This window comes from Lissotriton vulgaris, chromosome 2_1 (assembly GCF_964263255.1).
Source record: "Lissotriton vulgaris chromosome 2_1, aLisVul1.2, whole genome shotgun sequence".
Lineage (NCBI taxonomy): Eukaryota > Metazoa > Chordata > Amphibia > Caudata > Salamandridae > Lissotriton > Lissotriton vulgaris.
Window position 1 is genome coordinate 576677552 of NC_141687.1, and position 22316 is coordinate 576699867.

The window sequence follows — 22316 nt, forward strand, 5'->3', positions numbered from 1 at the left end:
TAATATAACGAGCAACATTACACCTACAGCAGTAAAATCTTATGATGGTACCACCATTGAAGTCTTGTGCTTTTCTAAACTCGAAGTGTACTTGCCTGTGTCAGCAATTCATGTCATGGCGTGTTTATCGAAATTGCAAACCTGCCTAAAGACCCATAACATGGTGCTGTATTTATGGAAATGCACCGTCTTTTCACTTTTTTAAGCAAAAGTTTGGAGTGATATTTGGCACTGAACCCACAAGCGCGGTCTGTTTCCTGGTGCACATAGCCATGGCTGCAGCTCACAGAGAGCCTACACTGTCGCACACAGAGGAAAAAAATTTGAGGGAACATAGGTCCTGCCTGGGTTCTGGGTGAGCATGCACTGTGGAGCTGAAGTGTCCTGACTGGGTGCTGGGTGAACATACAATGTGGAGCATACGGGTCTTGCCTGGGTTCTGGGTGAGCATGACATATGGAGCTGACGGGTCCTGCCTGGTTGCTGGGTGAGCATAAAATGTGGAGCTGACGTGTCCTGACTGGGTGCTGGGTGAGAATGCAATGTGGAGTTTAAGGGTCCTGCCAGGGTGCTGGGTGAGCAAGCAATGTGGAGCCGACGCGTCCTGAATGAGTGCTGGGTGAGGGGAACATCACTTACAACGCATTTTTTACAACGCACTACCATTACATCGCAACCATTACAACGCATACCATTACAACGCATTGCGCTGAGGGGCGCTCTAGGATAGGGAATATATTTAATTTACTATCCAACACCTTCCCTGCTATCCACGGGGACTGGAGTTGGAATAGTAAATTAAATAATTCACTATCCAGCGCCTAAAAGCATTATGCGTTGTAATGGACTGAGTGGTAAAAAACGCGTTTTAAAGGCATGTGATGTAAAAGCATGCGCTGTAGTGACACCAATCCCTGGGTGAGCATGCAATGTGGAGCTTACGGGTCCTGCCAGGGTGCTGAGGGAGCACGCAATGTGGAGCTGATGGTTCCTGACTGGGTGCTGGGTGAGCATGCAATGTGGAGCTGACGGGTCTTGCCTGGGTGCAGGGTGAGCATGACATATGGAGCTGAGGGGACCTGCCTGGGTGCTGGGTGAGCATAAAATGTGGAGCTGACGTGTCCTGACTGGGTGCTGGGTGAGCATGCAATGTGGAGCTTAGGGGTCCTGCCAGGGTGCTGGGTGAGCAAGCAATGTGGAGCTGACGCGTCCTGACTGGGTGCTGGGTGAGCACGAAATGTTTTAGCTGACGGGTCCTGACTGGGTGCTAGGTGAGCATGCAATGTGAAGCTGACGGGTCCTGACTAGGTGCTGGGTGAGCATGTAATGTGGAGCTGACGGTTCATGACTGGGTGCTGGGTGAGCATGCAATGTGGAGCTGACGGGTCCTGCCAGGGTGCTGGGTGAGCACGCAATGTGGAGCTAATGGGTCCTGACTGGGTGCCCGTGCAGCCGGATGCTGATTTGGTTGGAACCCATTTCGAAGCTCTCAAAGACAGCTAGGCCTGTGAGAGAGAAACATATATAATGGAGACGGAGGCATGATGGTGTATCATGGTTTTTAATAGTGAAACAACAATACATCGTCTTCCACTACATTGTCAAGGTAAGTATATATTTATTACTCTTCCATTCACATATATCCCAACTAACGTTACTATGTTAATGGTTACGTCATTCTTTTCTCATGCGCTACAGAGCAAACAGTATAGCGGGGGAACATCTGCAGACTTCATGCACATGGTACAGGTGTGCGAAATGGAAAGACCCACCAAATATTTCATATAGAGGCTCAGGCAGCTTCTGTGGCTCCTCGATTCACCATAGACTATTATAAAGGACGAAGGTCACTCCCCCTATACTTACTAATAACCCATACATACAGACATTTGGTTTCTCTAAGTAGCACAGCTCTGAGCTATCTTGTCTACAGAGGTTTCAATTGTTCTATTGCACATATTACTAATTGTTTAATTTCACAGATGAGTACGTCTGGTGTAAACTAGTGTTTTTTGTTGCAACAAACTGAAGTTAAAGAGAAATAACAGAAAGCATGGCTCACAATTTGAACTGTCTGAACTATCAAGTGGTATGACATGCATTTGCCATAGTCGCTGAATGCAGCTGAGGCGCCAGAGGCACTTCAGACAGCCACAGACAAAGTTTCTACATGAAACCATTCAGAAAAGTTAAATAAAATGTGTTTAAAGAAACTCCCTAAACAACACATGAGATTCCTGTACTTTAGGCCGGATTGAGATCTCTCTCTAACATCGTAAGTCGAAACAAACTATTTTACAGGGAAAAGATGGTCCCTTTCTGTCCTGTAAATCAATGTGAATCAGTGCAAACATAAGTACCTGTGCATGTTTCCAGAATACTACCAAACAGTGCCTGGCCCGGAAACAAGCATCCTGGGACCGGTTTCGAGCTACCAGCCCTCATCAGCCAGGCTAGCTTGAATCCAGTGGCAAAGTGACCAAGGGACCTATGTCTAGGTATACCCTGCCAACTTAGGGCAAACAAAGCAAACACAAGGAAATGATGGATGGAGCCCTGAAACTTTTCAGACACTCACCCCCAGTCACAGATCTGGGTTGAATCCATTATCATTTTTTAGCTCACTTCGCCACCCCAGTTCAGACACAGCTATATGTGAATCAGTCTTGAACTTGTGCCTCAAGGGAGCAGTCCAGCCCGAACTGCCAAGCCATGTCTTCCCTGGACCGGAAACAAGCATCCTGGGACCGGTTTCGGACTAACAGCTTTCGTCAGCCAGGCTAGCTTGAATCCGTTGGCAAAGTAAGCAAGAGACGCACGTCTGGGCATACCCTGCCAATTTGAGGTGAACAATGCAAACACAAGGAGATGACGGACGGAGCACTGAAACATTTCAGACACTCACTGTTAGCCCGAAACACGTCACATGGACCCACCTGCAAGGGGATGGCAGCTGGGTCCATGGGACCACCTTTTACACCTTTACAGGGCTGCTTTCAGGTGGCACACTAGCAGTTAGCCACTCTGCGAGTACACCTCATAAGTACCTGGTTGTGTCTGCACCCGTGTCCATAATATGGCACGTGCGCAGAGGCACAGTGATTCCTTCATTTGAATGGGCCCATGCCCCATACAAATGCGACACATGTGCACCAGCTCTACCATTATTACAGAAGGGGCTGCATAAGTGTCTGATGTCCCATCTGCAATGCCATTGTGCCCCGGAGGCACAAAAAGCTGGTGCAAATACCTGATGCCCTCCCCGCTATAATACAGCCTCAGGTGTCTTTTCTGAGAAATTGGGTAATTGGATGAGTGGGTATTAACAACCAACAACCACAATGTGTAAATTATTTATGCAGCATTTAAACAGTAATAAAGGGAAAACTGAACACAAGAAATATCTGTAAAACTGAATATATTATTTGACACCAAAATGACAAATTAGTAGGAGAGGAGATATACAATTTCAAAGCTTTAGTAGGAATAGTGGCCGGACTTTTCTGAACTAATCAAAGATTGAAAACATGTTGAATACTATGTGTTGATTAAGATGATTTTAGAGTTGTGTTTTAGTACTTAATTAGCAAAACTAAAAAAAGGGAAGTGCAGCAGTCCATAGTTTTTTTTTGAGCCCTCAACAACCAACTGCCAGATACTTACACTCAAATACACCACCAAATACCAAGGCTACCTACACTCAAATAGACTTCATGCTCCTTTTTGTTCTTCCACCCTTCCCTTCTTGTCTCTGCAACTCATTATAGCCGGTTCCTTTTTCATGCCTTCTTTCTGAGTTAAGCAAACACAAGGAGATGATGGACGGAGTGCTGAAATGTTTCAGACATGCCAAGTCATGTCTTCCTTGGACCGGAAACAAGCATCCTGGGACCGGTTTCCGGCAAACAGCCCTCATCAGCCAGGCTAGCTTGAATCCAGTGGCAAAGTGAGCAGGGGGTTCTTTAACCTCTCTGTAAAGTGCAGGTGTGTTGTTGCAAGCACAGAGAACCACAGAGAGGCTTCAAAGCAACACCTCCCTATTTCACTGAATGCAATGCTCTCAGGGCAGAATGAGTTTGCAGCTTCCCTGGGTGCAGCACATTAATTGTAAGAGGACACCCCACCTCTGCTTGCATCTGGCGCACCTTTTGAAAGGTATGCTGTAGCACAAACAGGGAAAGTACACCTATGCGTAATACAGCCCCTGGCTGTTGATGAACTTTTGGATTATTTCGTGGCTTTTACAAAGTGGCTCCAGCCATCATTCTGAAGGATTTAACTAAGGATGTGGGCAAATGACTACATTTGTTCGAATCATTACTGAGCAACTGGGCCCAAACACTAAATTACATGTTGGCCTTTTAAATCAGTACCTGTGGCAACAGATATGAGGATTTTCAAGGAACTACTTGTCATTTCAAATGTTTTAATTATTTTGAGTGAGTTATGAACTCAGAATTCCTTTAAGCATGGAACTGATACATGTGACTTACAATAGGTCAAATTACATTTTGAAATTCATTCCACATTTATGTCTGTGACACTATTTAATATCTGTGTTGGTTTCAAGAAGTCAGGTACTGCTTCTGAGCACTAATAGCATTACAGGATCATAAATCTCACACCTCATATCCCAGGTGTTTGATCATTTGGGTTTGACAACTCTTGGGGAAGTTAAAAGCGCTTTGTGCCTTGGAGGATCACACACTTGAGTGAGATACAGATGGGTGTATTTATGACATTTGTGGAGAAGGGAAGCCCAGCAAGTCACCTTGCTGCACTGTCCTGCGCCACAGGGAAAGAACTAGAATGCATTGTTTGTGTCCAATAAGGCAAATTCCTGTCCTTTTCCTTTGCGCCGGTGCCGTTTTGGCAGCCTAGCGCCAATGCAGGCCCTCTTGCACCATGGTGCAAGGGGGGCCTGTGTTGTAGGCAGGATGGATTTTGTGCAGGAAGGGGCACTTTCCTACACAAAAACAATCCTGAGAAGCTTTTTCCTCTTCCTGTATGCGCTGCAGAATACAGCACACATTGAAAGAGAGAAAAGCTGGGAGAAATGTAGCTATTTCTCGTTGTTACGCCTCTCTCAGAGAGGTCTATCTTTTTGGCTCATTCCCAGGTTTACCTGTTCTTGTAAATCTAGGAATGCATCAACAAATCCTGGACGTTGCTTGGGAACACCCATGGAACTGCCTCCCTGGCACAGCGTAATGCAGCGCAGTGATATGCGTTGCGTTCCATTACTCGAGATTCATGTAGCCACGTAGGGCCACGCAGGCTGGCCTTGCATGGCTTCATAAATCTAATTTTACATTTGCGTCACTCTTGCACCACATTGCGTGGTGCAGGAGCAACGGAAAGGTGCTCTTAAATATGCCCCAAAGTTTGGTCTCACAAAATGAAATCGTAGCACCACTTCATAATGAGCCACAAAAATGAATGTCAAGTAGGCATGTGACAACAGAGCCCACTCGCCCCTATACAAGCACACAATCATTCTGTTTCACTGAGTAACAGCAACAACACCAACAACAGGAATCCTTAAACCAGCCATACCCTATCCAGCACCTTTATCAATGGTCTAGTATAGGGTTGTTTAGGTCAAGTACACAAAGAGTTCTCACTTCCCACTATACACAACAGCTCAGAAAATATTGATCGAGCCAAGAATGTACTTCTTGCCTGGGGTCAGAGCTTAACTGAACTAGGGGCCGTCCAGGCAGCAGAAAGCTCAGGAAACTGGTTGAACCGGTCAGATCTCAAGGCTGTAGCTGGGAAGGTTTTGAAGGTCCCGAGCTGAAGTCTACAAGGGAAGACATTTCTTATCCACTGAAAGCGGAGGGTATGGGCTACTCTGCTCGCACTCTACCCAATACTGCATGTCCTTTCCTTATTATATTTACAGTTTTTATTGGCGTTTCGTACTAAATACATACAGAAGAATTGCAAATTAAAAAAGGCACATTCTCAGTTAATTTATTAAGATCTAAGGACCATTTTGAGTACTGCAATCCCCCAAAAAAGTTTGGGAAAATCAACCTCAATGCAACTACTAGGTGCCACTTTTACTGACACGAACTAAATTCATTAGTGTAGAGAAATTTTGAAGCAAGACATCCAAGTTCCCCATTTGTTCGCATGCTCATGAGGACAGTCTCTAACCTGGTATATGGGATTGTCAATTACCCTATACCTCTCCATACCACTAATTTCACACCCACTATGGGCATCTCACCCAGTTCCCAGTTTTCAGCCACATCCATTTTGGCTACAACTATACCTGTATTTATGAAGGTCTTTATAGCCGTAGGAGCATCCAAGCTTCTAGACTTCCAGGCCACGCAGCAGATCTAAAATGGCCTATTTCGGTGTCAGAATAATCCTCCATCCTAGCTCTGGAAAGACCACTCCCATATGATTGCCATACCTTATGTAACCTACTGGTATGTCTTGAACGTACAGAGTTGCATATCACAGTCTAGCACGTACATTATTTTTATGTTAATTCTCCCTTTCTTGTCAGTAGGCTGTCTCCAATGGTACAAGATAACTCCAAATAGGAACCATTCCTCGAAGACTAATTAATCAGAACTGGATGTGCAATTACAGACTCAAGATCTCCTCTGTCTCTCTGCCTGGTCCCACCTAAAAACTACGAAAATGCATAAATTCAAGCTACACAAAACAACAGCAAGGGTTGGTGAAGAGAGGAGCTCTTTGAATACGAGACTTCGCTTTGTCTACCTCAGTATTCATTCCACAAATACACCCGCTATTTTGATCTGTCTTGCCAAGATGGTCACATGGCATACCATGTCCTCTTCTTAGGGCAGATCTATTTTTGCCATAACATTTGCTAAAAAACACTCAAAGAAGCACAACTATTCCCTTCAATCTCCGGAACCTCTAGAAGTCCTTAGAAGGGCGATTACCAAGGCAGCTTCACATCCACAAACAAAAATATAAGACGAAACATTCTGCAGGGAGCTTTTACCTGTCCAAGTTGAACATAAGGACATGTACTAATTCAGTGATTCCTGTGAGAAACCCTGCGGTTGCCCAAAAGTTCCTAAGACCTGGGATCAAACACTTAGGAGCTTCGGTTTTGACTGCAAGGTGGACAATCAACAATCAATGCATCAAATAACAACACAAAAACAACAAATCGTAAAGAAGTAAATGGGCGACTTGAAACAAAATATAACTTATAAGGCAGTCACATATCAGTTGAAAGACTAGCAACTGGAATCTCAGGAAAGCAAAAGCTTCATATTGGTTGTTTTATATATACACGTTAACTTGATGAATTCCAAAGAAATAAATACTACAAAGGAGACAGAGTACATGAACAAGGAAATAAATAACACCAGTTAAGGAACAATCAGATCATGTAAACCACAGAAATACACTGGTATAGTAATGATTGTATGCAAAATGTGGAAAGTATGCTTGTGGAGCGATGTTTCACCTGCTAATACGTGGGCGATAGGTGGCAAAGTAGGGTCATCGCTTAGAATGAACAGGCGAAGCACTAGAATAGTGCGCGCCACTCTTATGGCGGTCGAGCCTGTCACCGGGAACAAGGGAGGAGGGGTGGGGGGAGTCCCCCCCCCTCCCCAATTGGCCTGCAGTGGGCGGCTACGGCTGGGTGAACCGGAAGCACTTTGAAAGGATAAACAGGGGGCAATCTAGTTAATGTTCAAAAATTGGAAAAGGCAGATATGGGAAACTGATGAAATGTGAGAAGCAAAGTCCAGAAGGCATGAGATGAGCCACAGCAGACAGCCCCATTGTTTGCTGAAATGGAGACAGGTATTATGGAGGGAGGGAAGATTACAGCCCCAGGAGGAGAAGCAAATGGTTGACAAATATTCAAAAAGACCACGGATCATGTTTTAAAACGTTTAGGAGCAGCGAATGTGAAGAAATCCAGGAGTTTATTATAGAAAGGGTGCCGAATAGATGGCTATACAGGGACTGTAACAAAAGATTATGGAGTTGTTTGCCAAGAAACTGCTTAGAAGTCTGAAGCAAGGGATAACAGCAGCTCACAGGATAATTCATTTATATTAAAAAGAGAGACAAAAAGACTGAGCATTTGCAATGTAATAGGTTTCGCATTTGCAAGAGTTTAAGCTATTGGAATTGTAAAAGACAATACCCTTTATTTATAGGTTTTGATAATTAACACATAAATAAAAGGCATTGTCATATACAATTTAATGTCAAGATATAGGGCCCCCTGCTACTATTAACCAATCCAAGGGCAGGGAAACTACAATTCTGAAAAATAGGATGCCTCAGCAACAAATGGCCAAGCTTATGACAATATCTATTCCAACATAAGCATGATATTACACACTTAGTGTATGTTACATTTGCATTAAAACTTCATTTTATTGCTTAAGAGACTCTTCGGAGTACCCCTAAGGCATTGAAGCACCGGCCCTATGAGGAGCAATGCCCAATGATGAAGCATGACATCCCTTGGGATGTGTGAGGCAACAAGAGACACCATCTGTGATTGTCTCATTATGTGAGGATAGAACCTAGAAACTCCTCTCCCTACTTTTCTTTACTTCTCTCTGGAAACTAGTTGTGTCCTCATAGGAACAGTAACCCATTCTTTGGATTGCTAAATTGAGCACAGGTATTGGGCCTCAACTAGCTCCTAGTCCCCCCTCTTCTTTGATTGATTGACATGGGAGGCTGCCATCAATGTACAAGCCACTAATTCCGGGAGAGAAACTTCAGAAAACCATACTATCATGTATGGGTATAAAAGGGTCTTTATTTTTCAGCATCTGCATTTCCCAAATGTGTGCAATGAAGATTTAGTAACCAGCACGGAGAGGACTTGGCTCTGATGGATATCCCAGAATTATTTCAGCAAAAACACAGTTATAAACTCAGAAAAATACACAGCACATCTACAGGACACAGTGGACTGGTCATGCAAGCCATATGATGTCCTTTCATTTGTGTAATCTGCAAAAAGTAGGCATGTCAGTGGCAAGCATGATGGCCATCACTGAACTGTGCTCCACGATCACTTGGCAGGGGGGGACAGATGTTTCACATTTAGTACCCTCACACCCCTCTCCTCCTCAACCTGCATCTGCTGTGCCCCCCCCTTCCCAAAAGAAGTATGAACTGCGCCAGTGACAGCTCGACCCTTGGCAGCCAGTGCACAGACAATGGCCAGGAATTTGGCCAATCAATGGCCACACAGGGGTGCCACTGTGGCTGCAGCAGAGGATAAAGGTCACAAGTGAATAAAGGTCACTGTAGGGGTTGGAACAGGCCTTCACACCTTTTACAATACACAGGCACACCCACTTACACTGTTAATACACTATAAGGGAAGAAGGCCTGTAAATGAAGCCCGCCTACCTATCCGTGCAAGTGCTGTTCTTTTGCACTAGTGAGATTATGCATTTGTATCTGTTGGAACGATTGCACTGAACGTGTAAAGGGAAGTTTCCCAGTACTTGTTTGTAAAAAGAAGTCCAAAAATTGAGAAAAAAGAAGTTAGAGTCGCAGCTGAGCTGGAAAGCGGGGAGCAGTGGAGAGTGAGGAAGAGCGGAAAGTGAGGAAGCCATAGATAGCCTGCAGCGTTATATTTGCAAGCTTTCTTTAACACTTTTCCTTTACTGAAGTAGTCCTCAAAGGAACAATAAACCACTACCACGTAAGGGAATTGCAGTTGGCCGGTGCTCCAGAGTACAAAACGGAAATGATGTACTGGCGTGTCAACCAATAAGGACTCATCAAAGAAGACCGACAGAGACGTGAACCAATGGTAAGGAGCAGGCAGAATTTTCCTCTGCAGATAGATTGCAGACAGCGTATGCACGCTGATGCTCGACCTAAAAAACTGGTATAAAGAAAGACAAAAGAGGGTTTTTCAAGAAACACCAAGTGTAGAGTTTGGTATGGATGATAGGGTGATTCCAATGACTAGAAAAATGAGCTTGAAGAAGGGTCTGGTGAGACCGGAGACTAGGAGGAGAGATCCCAGCACTTACACTTATGCAAACCATCATTGTGTTTGGTTGCTACAGTTTGATTTTATAATGTGGCCTAGGTGGGAGGCGTTTTGGTGTGGAGCATGATGTGACTATAGGGATGCAACTATTGCATTGTATTGCAGCAGCAAATTGCAAAAGTAAAGCAAGATTATACATTTAAAATTAAGCCTATATGACCAATGACATTTTGGTGTATTGAGTTATAAAGGCTTCCAAGAGACAGAGTGCTTCCTTCCCTCTCCGGTTCCACCCCCATACTCAGCACCCTCGAAAGTTACACCAGTTATCCCACACTTTTTCCCACTTCTTTGTACAGCCCCTCCTTCGATAGACCACTTGCTCAGTGCGTTAACACCAATCTAAGTTGGACTCCCAGTCTTCTTTCCGAAGGGGAGTTGCTGCACCCCAGGACCACACAATATTACCTTAACCACTCCTGCTGCAATCACCATCCAGATATTTTGATATTTTTGCCAGGTCACCTCCCCAGTTATAGTCAAAAGAAGCCTTTTCGCGTCTAGGGGTAACTCTCGAGACATTGTTCGAGTCACTTCTCTCCAGGAGAGCTGCATGCTCGGACACTCCCAAAGATTGTGAAAGTATTTGCCTTCTTGGCCACACAATCACAAACAGAGAGCAGAGTCCCTCTTTCCCCCTTTCCTATCTGCCACTCTAGATTAGTACTATCTGTTTACGATTCTCAGCTGCACCAGTCAAAAACGGGTATGAACCTCTCGCGTGCTTTGGAGGGCTTCTGTCCACTTGTCAATGCCTAAATCACCCAGGTCTTCTGCCCAGGCCTCTCTCAATGCCACCATAGGATTTGGGGAAATATTGATTAGCTTTTTGTAGATTATAGAGACTGCTTTATCAGCTATGGGCTCCATGAGAAGATGGTCTTCAAGTGGTGTTGACCCCAGCAGTTGTTACCCCTCTAGTACATGTCTCTTAAGGGCATGTGCAATCTGCAAGTATTTATACCACTCAGCCTCTGTCACTCAGCCTCTGTCAATTCATACTCCTATTGCAGGAACTCAAACCCAACTATTGCTTGCCCCCAGCAGATATCTCTAAAGTTTTCTATACCAATCAAATCACAGGGGTCTCGAAGTGGCAGGAGTTGCAGGGAGCAAGCTAGATGTCACAGCTGTGATCACTGACAACTTCCATGTGAGAAACGGGATGGTTTATGTTTAAAAATAATGATTCAGTGTTCAAAAGATTCAAGGGCAAGCCAAAGAAGGCCCCTGGGAGGCAGGAGACACATATTTCATTTTGTGTAAAGGTAGAGCTCTTATGAGCTTCTCTGTAAGGCATACATTTAGCTGAAGGTGAAGCAGAAGGGACAGCAGGAGGGTGAGTACAGCTTTTGGGAGGACACAGGCAATCAGGGCTATAGGTATCATGTCTTTAACAATTGCATAATGCAGTGGGAGTAAGAAGCTAGGTTAGCAGGGGGGACCATGCTTAAAATGGATAATGCAAAGTACAGATATTTTCTGTCTTGGAGTTATGCATCCTGCTCAGAAGGCCCAGAATTCACCCTTTGAAAATCAAAGGACATTAGGAGCTGGTTTGTAGGGCTTGTTTAATGTGTCCAGTTTTTTGCCTGTTAGTACACAGTAGACACTAGGGGCCCGAATTTGGCGGACGGGTTACTCCACTACAAACCTGACGGATATCCTGTCCTCCATATTGCCAGTTCCATTATATCCAACGGAACATAATGGAACTCGGAACAGGGTGGGTGGGATATCGGTCACTTTTGTAATAGAGTAACCTGTCCGCCATCCTCGTAATCAGGCCCAAGGCTGTAGGAAACCCAGTCTTTTTCTTGTAGTACGATCACTCTAATTTTTCCACAACCTCCTTCAATTGTTCTGAACTAGCTCCATTGCTCCTACAAGATGCCAGGCTCCTATATGCACCATTATTTATGAAAGTATGCTGTCAATCTACTATTGAACATTCCTCTAATAAGTTATTGTATGCTTCACCCAAGCATTGCACATAAATGTGCTCACTATGCTATATGTGAAAACATTGAACAAATTATTATTCTTCCTGCACTTTTGGCAAATATTTTACACAAAGGTATTATTGTTTATTAATCTGCACCTAATAGTGCTCCTGAGTATGCTGCATTTGGGGTACTGGTTCTGTGCCGCAACAGGCATTCATTTGCTAAATGCCAGAAGCAGTCAAAGCAATATAACACACCTTTTACTGCCATTGGCTTCAAAAGTTGGCTCCTTGTTCTATGATAAGCTCTTCATTAGTGAGTTATTTGCTGTCCTGTAGCTAGCTGGAGGGAAAGAATTGTAAACTGAAAAAATACTTTCAGATCCTACCACTACCATCAAGAACCCTGAAAGGGTAGCAAGGGCAGGACAGAGGTACCAAATGCAATCCAGAGTTATCATCTTCTACCCCAGGCAACCCATAAATAATGACTCTGTGAGATATAGGGTTACCAAGCACTTTAAAACTCATTTGCTCAGTTTCTGCCCTTGGTGCATGTTCTTACAGTAGATTTGTGCAAAAATGGGTTGTGTTTCAGACTGTATGACTTTCCAAGGATTTTAGAGCCAAGAATATTTTGTGAGAGACGGACGATGAAGTGCTCTCCATGGACCCCCACACTGCCAAAACCAATCTACACGAAGGAATGAAAGCCGTCGCCAAGTGGATGAAGAACAGCCGTCTGAAGGTAAACTCGGACAAGACGGAAGTCCTCATCCTCGGATCTACCCCCTCGGCCTGGGATGACTCCTGGTGGCCGACCGTACGGGAACAGCTCCAACACCCCCCGACCATGCAGGCAAACCCAGGGTTCATCCTCGACTCCACCCCCTCCATGACAAAGCAGGTCAACGCCGTCTCATCCTTCTGCTTCAACACCCTCTGCATGCTCCGCAAGATCTACAGGTGGATCCCTACCGAAACGAGAAGAACAGTCACCCAGGCCCTTGTCAGCAGTAGGTTGGACTACGGAAACGCCCTCTACGCAGGAGCCTCAGCCAAACTCCTTAAACGACTTCGACGCATTCAAAACGCCTCTGCACGCCTGATCCTCAACATCCCTCGGCGCAGTCACACCCCACCTGAGAGACCTGCACTGGCTCCCCGTCAACAAGAGGATCACCTTCTACCTTCTCAGTCACGCACACAAGGCACTCCACAACACCGGACCAGCGTACCTCAACAGACAACTCAGCTTCTACACCCCCAACCGCCAGCTTCGCTACGCCGACATCGACCTGGCCACAGTCCCCGCATCCGAAGTGCGACCTCCAGTGGCAGATCCTTCTCCCACCTTGTCACCAAGACCTGAAACACCCTCTCCATCCCCCTACGGCAGACCCAAGACCTGCTGACCTTCAGATAACTCCTCAAGATCTGGCTTTTCGAGCAGTAGCAGCATTCCCTCCCAGCGCCTTGAGACCCTCACGGGTAAGTAGTGCGGTCTACAAATGGTCTGATTGATTGATTGAGAGTAGAGATTGAAGTATACACAAAAGTGATAGATGGAATAAGTGTATTAATCTCAGCCATTGGTAATTACTCAGAACTAAATCCCAGTCCACCATTATTCTCTACACCATGCCACCTCAGTTTTTAACCAACTGTATGCAAATTTGTCTTGACCCTGCTCCAATCGGAACAGTCCAGCCCAAACTGGCAGGCAGGCAGTCACAGCCAGTGCACGTAAGGTCGGTGGGGCGGTTGAGCAGGGCGGGGAGTCAGCAGAATAGGTTTTATTAATTTATTTAATTTTACCTATTCCTTTGTCTGTTGACTTCCCCCCCCTACCGCCTCCACCACACTGCGCTTACCTGCACCGGCTACCACTGTAGGCCAGGTCTTCCCTGAACCGGAACACAAGCAACCTACAACTGGTTTTGCCCTTATTAGGGTGCATCAGTCGGGTATAGCTTATTTCCAATTGTTCTGTGTGCACAGGACCCACGTCCGGGCATACCCGCTCCTTTAACGGAATCACACTGAAATATACAAAATAGTAATGGATGGAATGCTTGAATCAATCTCAGCCTCTGGTAGTTACTTAAGGCCATCAGTATTTTCCACACCATGCCACCTCAGTTTGGACCCAGTTGTATGCAAATGAGTCTGGCCTATGCTCCGAAGGAAACATTCCAGCCTTAACAGAATAGAGATTGAACAGTCTATGTGTAAGAGAGCTTAGAATTGAAGCAACCTCTCTCTGACAGCAAGAGACTTGTCTTTTACAGCATCCTGTTTTGCAAATAACATCAACGTATTAGGTGTGTGAAAACAGAGTACCAACAGAACAGTAACTAAAGAAATGTGCTTAAACTATACTATTTGTAATCAGTTTTTCCAAGGCTTTCTTTGAGAGGAGGATGCTCAAATAGCTCGTAAGTGTTATCCACCTTACTGACGACTACAAATAACATAAAAGTTATACAATAGGACCGGAAATGAAGACTGAAGAAACGTGCTTATGGTGCACGATTTGCTACCAATTTTTCAAAACTTCCTTTGGAGGGGAGTTGAATCTCAATTATCTTGTAAATATTTGGTTTTTAAGTCCTCTTGTAACTGTTCCAGTGTGTTTACAATGTTCAATTTGCCACACATTGTCCCCTAAACTGAAATGTGACTTTCCACGCTGCACTAGGCCTTACGGCTCAATGTGCATTAAAATAGAAACCGAAACCCAATAAGTGATACTAAATCCTGTTACGCTGATGCGGTGCGCTTAAAAATCAACTTTTCACCACATATAGTCCAAAAGTATTCAAACAGGTAATGCGCTGCACCACAGCAGAAAATGGTCTCTGCCCAGGTTCAAGGAAAGACCATCTTAGTAGGAGCCAATGAGATGCCAACTTGGGATCTTGTCGCAGATCCAATGACGTTTTATAAAGTGAGAACTTCTCCCTACTGTTAGACATATTGTGTATATATTATCAGTAGTCATAAGTTCTCTAAAACAGGTAAAATGTGAATGCCCCCAAAACAACCGTCCAACACCATATGGCAATCAAATATATTTGCTATAACAATGAAGGCATCACCTTTGTACAACTATTGTTTCACACGTGATACTCCTTAGAGATGCCTCGTAGGGCCAGTCCATGTTCTAAGAGATCATGCAAAGCCTGCTCACACCCCACCCTTTCTCCCCATTTGACACATTGCTGAATACACCTCTGGCTGATAGGGATAAACACATTTCAGAGTGGGCAGAATGGGTAGGAGGATAAGGAAAAAGAAATCAGGACCAGTGTCTGATAATTAAAAAAGGAGACAATCGCTTACCTGGTGCCTGAACCACTGTTGGAAGCATTACAGGATTTGGAGGTTGAGTCGGCTTCGTAAGACACGTTCTTGCATTTTGAATCTGTCGCGCAGAGGTAGGTTTCTAAGAAAGGAACCAAGCCAGTGCTGGGGAGGTTTCGAGAAGCCAGGTGACCTGCAGGAAATAATGAGGCACAGTAAGAACTAGAGGCCAGGCTTGTCTTCAGTTAGAACTATTTACCTGCCACTTTACAACACAGTTTATCAGTAGTATATGCCTCTGTAAAGCCTGCTAAGTTAGTAAGATTCTTTCACAGACCTAACAGCTGCTCTGTGGTACTGGCCTGTTGGGCAGCCTAGCCCTGCTCTGCTGTGTACATACATGAAGAGAGGGGTGTTAATGTACGAGTTACAGGGTGCCTTTTTACCAAACAATGAGCGCAAAGTGCTTTGTTCATAAGGTGCCTTGACATCAGAAATACGTCATGCTGAGAGGATTTCAGCACAGAGTGCTTCATTCTCAAGCAAATGTTTTGAAAAATTGTTACATAAAATGGTATAATGGTATAATACACAAGAAGTGATCATGCAATGCTGAAATAGAAGAATTGCAATACATACATATATATATATAGTTACTCCTTCTGGATCTCCGCGACCCGAGAAAGGTGGCGTGTACGTCGGCAGAGTTACTCCGACAATCATTTGCTCTCATGCACCATAAGTTCATAAAACACGCTCTCAGGACAAAAAGAGGTAATCACCAAATCCAAACAGTGCTGTTTATTCCACAACGCGTTTCGCCAGAAGACGGCTTGATCACGTGAAAAAATGCTTTGAAATCATTGGCATTTAACGTGGATTCAATCAAGGGCATAAACAGAGGACTTACATTGTAAGTTGTGCAAGTAACCACAGAATGTGTTAAACATCGTTATTCCTTTTAGTTATTATATATATATATATATATATATATATATATATACACACATAAACACACACATATTTAAATATATATATACTCACTGAAAATGTAAAATAATATTTTATTACCATACTTAAAGCCGACTCCCCGCCATGCACGGTCTTCAAGTAAAACCCTCCTAGGCAGCCAAACTCCCCCTCCCCCCACCCAGCACCCAACACCCTACATATAAAGCAGATCTATCATCTTTCTCCCCAAATTTCCAATAATTGTAATCAAATGTATAGTTCAATAATGCGTACAATTTAATGTTTATTATCATTGATCGCTTAAATGTTTTTGATAAAGTTTTATTAAACTACATATCTGTGACTCTTTGTTTTGACATAGGTTTTATTATTACATTTTGGGGAGTGAACAATCTGAAAATAAGTAGTCAGAGACACATTATTAGAAAATAAAATAGAAAAAACATATCTCTTAGTCCACATTTTAACATTTTAACCCCCCAAAAATTCTACAAAAAAGCCTTGTGTTTTATGTGATACTTCTTTAGGGCACATAAAATGCAACCATACAACCGGCCCTAGGTGACACTGCAGTCCCAATTGTAGCGCTAACTTTCCTGCATGGGAAATGCTTTTAAAAAATATGGTAAGTTCTTCTGTAATCATGGCTCCAGTGACCCAGGAGACTTATGTTTTTTTTCTAGTATTGCTAGGGAGTTGCAGAACTCACTTCAGCTCCGCCAAAACATTGAAATAAATTTGATGATGGCCCTGACCCTTCTAGGGATATCACCAAAAACAAAATATATGCATTACCCTTCGAGGGCCTAATGGGGCGATCCTTGAAGGAACAGGGTCACCTCAAATTTATTATTCACCTTTTGGTTTGTTTAAAAAAAAAAAAATCTGGCTGTCTCCATCTCACCCCACTGGCCCTATGGGGCCTAGCAGGCGCGAGTATTTTATTTAAATTTTAGGGGTGCCCCAGTTCCCTCCTGGGGCACTGCAGACCATTATTATTATTGTTAAGACCTCTATGGGGAGCCCCAGGGACCCTGCAGCCCCACCGGCATTCTAATTTCTTTTTTTAATTACAAAGTAGGATGACATAGTGCCCACTCGGGGCATGCCAAAACTGGTCCCGGTATTTAGTTTTTGCTGAGTGGGGTAGTTCCACATTAGGGGCTGCTGGGAAAAGCTCCAGGCCCCACAGCCACGCCGGCTCCCATTATTGCACCCATTGCTGGTGCAGAGGGAGCTGGCATTCTCTAACCCTAGGAGACCAAGAGCAGTTTTTTTTGTTCCCGCTCGGAGGGAGCAGTTCAGTACATTTCCCTTCCTGAGAGGCCACACGCCCCTCCCCCTAAAATATATACCACACCTCACCCTCAGTCCTGTCTCACCGGGTGTGGGGGGTTTTAATAGAAATGGGCAAAAGCCTATACTTTTCTTTTTTTTACTGTGGATCCTCGTATCCTCTGTGAATTCACTGCAACATTTCAAAAATATATATTTTTGGCCAGGCCGGGTTCTTCTGAGGCCGCCACCAGCATGCCTAGGGGTTAGGGTATCGCTACCCTGACCCCTTATGTCTTTTTTTGTTAGGACTCAGGATGGTGTACCGAGTCCTTACCTAGCTACATTAGCTGATGATAGATTTCATGCAGCGATTAGATGGAGGCATCGTAGTATATATAGTTTGAAGCGTAGGCCCACTAGAGGGCGGGAACTAAAGTTGCTGCCAGCATAGGGAATAGAAATGTGTTGCTATAGTGCAATGGCCCACTGGAGGGCTTGGTACTGATAATCAATGAGGAATTTCATTCACAAAGGAAATTGCATCAAGCATCTTTATCAACAGGGTAGAATAACAATGACAATCAAATTGTAAGATGCCACACTAAAAAGTAGGATGCACATTGAAAAATTGTGAGTCACGATGAATTTATTGATTTGATAAATGTAATTCAACATATGTCTTAATTATGCCAAAATTGCACATTTTAAGTTGTTTTTTTACTGTTTACTTTAGTTGCACTACATTAACCAGAATGCTTAGGTACTCTCACCAGGAAGTGATGTAATTTTTGGTAGTTGTGATTTAAAACAAAAAAAAAATGTCTGTTCCTGTCAATCTCATGAGCAAGATCTCCATAGAGACCGAAACATGTAGAGTTTTGTTACTGGCATGCTGTAATGAAATAAAAACTGAACTGTATAATCGTTGTGGAAACGCTGTTTAAATCCGTGAGTGCGCGAGGAAGCATTGCGGGGAAAAGAATGCAATTTGGTGGTTGCTTGGCTGTGCCACGCCTCGAACGCCCCGCCCTAGAGCTCCCAGGAGCCTGGAAGTGGGCCGTGTTGTGAAGTATATATATATATATATATATATATATATATTCCAACCTTTCGTTCACGCTTCCAAAGAACGACGTCCAAGCCACAAATGAATTCAAACTGGATTTATTTATCACAGCCCACTCGACGCGTTTCGGGAATCGCCTTCCCTTTGTCACGAGTACCATAGTCTGTTAACATCCATTATTTAACGTAAATCACATGACTTAATTGCATGATAGACATAGCCAACAGACTACCAACAAATCATATGTCTGGAGCTAAATACTGTGCACTGTTTACCAGAATAACTGATCTAGTCTGCATAAACCATAATACAAACATTAAATGCATTTCATCAAAATTATTGTTATTGTTGTTGTGAGCTGGACGAAAGTTTTTCACGAAGCATGTCCATACATTTCATTACACGCCTGTTTGCCCCATACATGCTCATAGTTCCTGCCCTAGAACACTCGATTTTGTTAGTAGCAGGAAATGCGGACAATAGATTAAGTTCTGTTCACTGTTATAAAATTAAACACATTTGCATTAAATAAACATCCGCTTTCTTAGAAAATGAATAAATATCTCTCTGTTCGCTCCACTCAGATAGGGGCTGCGAACCCTCAGTCAAGCCTTCGCTGTGTATTACTGTGCGCTCGCGCTATTGATTGAGCTAACGTTCCAATTCCATCACAACGTCACTTTTACTGCTCAGTACAGTTGCTTGACATTTTGCGTCAGGGGTTTAATGTTCAGGCTAAATTAAAACGGATTGTGCTTCGAAATGGTCATACTTCAGTAATGGATTAGCTATATATATATATATATATATATATATATATATTACCTACTGGCGTTCGCCAGTAGGTATATATAGTTAGGATAAATTCCCTATGGGACTTTTGAAAATTCTATGTCTAATAACTTTGGCGTTTGTGGATGGAATCGGCTGAAATTTTCAGGAAAATGGCACATTTTGTTTCTGAGCAGCTCCTGAAAATTTGGTGGGGTTTCGTCAAGGGGGGGCTGAGAAAAAAGGGGGGTCCCAAAACGCGTTTTTTGCATTGAGTTTTCCATAGGGCGGTTGGACTCACTTTTAGCTCGAACGGCTGAATGGATTTGCACGAAACTTGGCAAAATTGTAGGGACTGTTAGCCCGATGTGCCTTTGCTAGGTCTCAATATATGTGCTCCAGTAGTTTTTGAGAAATTAACGTTCAAACCAAGATATATATCTGTAACAGCGCTCTGGGCAGCGATCCGGTCCGCTTACTTTTCGCTTATCGGAACTTTGCGCGCAGAAAGCTGATTGGCTCTCCGGTGTCTGTCAACATTCTAAACAGTCCGGAGCGGACGCCATCTTGTCTCTCGGTAGGATCGAGAGAGAAGAAGAGGTGGAAAACGAAGGGGGAATTTAATGAAAGGGGGCAAGGTATCCCCCTCTTGACCTCCTAGGAATGTTGTTGGGGTTATTAAAGGGTCCCGTGGGGAAAATAAAAAAAAAATGATTTTTCACGGTAGAAGCGCGGCCGCGAACTGGTAGCGAAACGGGAATTCGCCATTTTGTGCTTCGTAAATTAAATTACTAGTTATAAGTGGGTACGGGAGACGTATCCTAATCCCCTATGTTTCCTGAGGGTGGGTGAGGAGGCTGATATATGTTGATACATCTCTTCCAGCGGCTGTGCGTGAGCTTTTTTTTTTTTTGCTGCGTGACAGTCCGGAGCGGCCGCCATCTTGTCTCTCGGTAGGATCGAGAGAGAAGAAAAGGTGAAAAACTAAGGGGGAATTTAATGAAAGGGGGCAAGGTATCCCCCTCTTGACCCCCTAGGAATGTTGTTGGGGTTATTAAAGGGTCCCGTGGGGAAAATAAAAAAAAAATGATTTTTCACGGTAGAAGCGCTTCACGGGCCGCGAACTGGGCCGCAAACTGGTAGCGAAACGGGAATTCGCCATTTTGTGCTTCGTTAATTAAAGTACTAGGTATAAGGGGGTGCGGGAGACATATCCTAATCCCCTATGTTTCCTGAGGGTGGCTGAGGAGGCTGATATATGTTGATATATCTCTTCCAGCGGCTGCGCCATCTTGCCTTTTTTTGGAATGCCACAATTTTGTCGTGCACGGCAGCCATTTTAGATGCTAGGCTGGTCCCAGGCTATCACCTACCCCTGCGGATGTAGTTTATGGCCCCAGCTGTAGAGAATTCAGACATGCCAATTCTCCTGATTCAGGCGTGTGAGTACTGATTTCAGTGCTAGTCTCCCGCCTCCCGATTTCTGCAAGCAAAAACCCGGGGGCATATTACTAACAACTAGCGATAATTTTTGTCTATAACTTGTTTAGAGACAAAAATTATCGCCGCACATCGGCGATTTTTATCGCAGATAAACCTTGCTATTATCGCAGAAAAGTCAGCGATATTCATGTATTATCGACCTAATGCTCTTAGCCATGTTATCCACCTCCCGTTGGATAACATGGCTAAGACCTGCTCAGGGCAGGTGTTAGCTTTTGGAGATATTCGCGCTTAGTGCGAATATCTCCAAAAGTTGGTAATAGAAGGTAGCGATGTTAGGGACTGTTTCCAGTCGCTAACATCTTGGCACGCCACTTTGCATGTCATTAGTGATAAGTATCACTGACATGCAAAGCCGGGCCCAAGATGGTCGCTATCTCCTTTTAGGTGTCACTAACTGGTGTTAGCGACAGCTTGATAATAGGGAAATAATTTTATCTCCGCTTTCATGGTTTTTAAAGCCAAAAAAGCGGAGCTAAACCCCCTTGCTAATATGCCCCACGATTCCTTGGGGGTTTCAGCTGATAGGGCTTGGTATTGTGTTACATGGTAATTTTTCCATGAAACGTCAGAGGGTCGATTTAGGGGTTCTAGAAGAAGTGATAAACCATTTAAGCCTCATGAACAAGCGCATGGTCTTTTAAAGATTTCTGAAGTACTCGGGGCGGCGGTGTGTGTGTGCCCTCTTTCAGGAGCGGGCGGGGGGGCACTGCCAGCAACTTGCCAGGTCAGGTAGTGTTCAACACGTGCATCACCCTTTCTCTGCTTGCTATTGCGCTCCATGCTTCGGAAAGGTAAGAAAAAGAACGTGCATTTGAGTTTGAAATGTCCGATCCTGCAGCAGCACACTTCCAAAGCCCACACATGACAATAACCCGATTCAAGGCCCCATTCACCCGTTTTTCAAAAAATAGATAACACTCCAACAAAGTAAGGTTATAAAACTTTATTAACTTTTAACGATAATGAACAGAACAAAAACTAAAAACATTTAAACATTTATTAACACAAAAAGCAACAATGGTTAGAAGCTGTCTTTTGTGCGAATAGTCCCAAGGCAGCACAACGTGCAGAGTTCTGGACGGCACCCAAGTGATGTCGCCTGGGTGCCGCACTGGTTTAGGGATCCTACAATGCTGCTCCGAAAATTGGCGTGGGGTGTCCCGGGTGGGGCGGGGGGAGGCCTCGTCAGTAGCGGTCTGTTGTGCGAATAGTCCCAAGGCAGCACAACGTGCAGAGTTCTGGACGGCACCCAGGTGATGTCGCCTGGGTGCCGCACTGGTTTAGGGATCCTACAATGCAGCACAGAAAAACAGCGTGGGGCGTCCCGGGTGGTGCGGGGGGAGGCCTCGTCAGTAGCGGTCTGTGTCCAGTGTCACATGGCTGACACAACATGTACGACAGGCACCCAGGTGATGTCCAGTAAA

At 44.3% G+C, this 22316-nt stretch overlaps 1 protein-coding gene across 1 annotated transcript in view; it reads right to left on the bottom strand.

Annotated features, from left to right (window-relative positions):
• LOC147730764 (uncharacterized) overlaps window positions 1-22316 on the bottom strand; it is a 625137-nt gene that overhangs the window by 440119 nt on the left and 162702 nt on the right. Inside the window, exon 3 of the mRNA XM_086955578.1 lies at window positions 15339-15492. Within this exon, the coding sequence (XP_086811704.1) occupies window positions 15339-15492 (154 nt within the window). The remainder of the gene's footprint in view (window positions 1-15338; window positions 15493-22316) is intronic.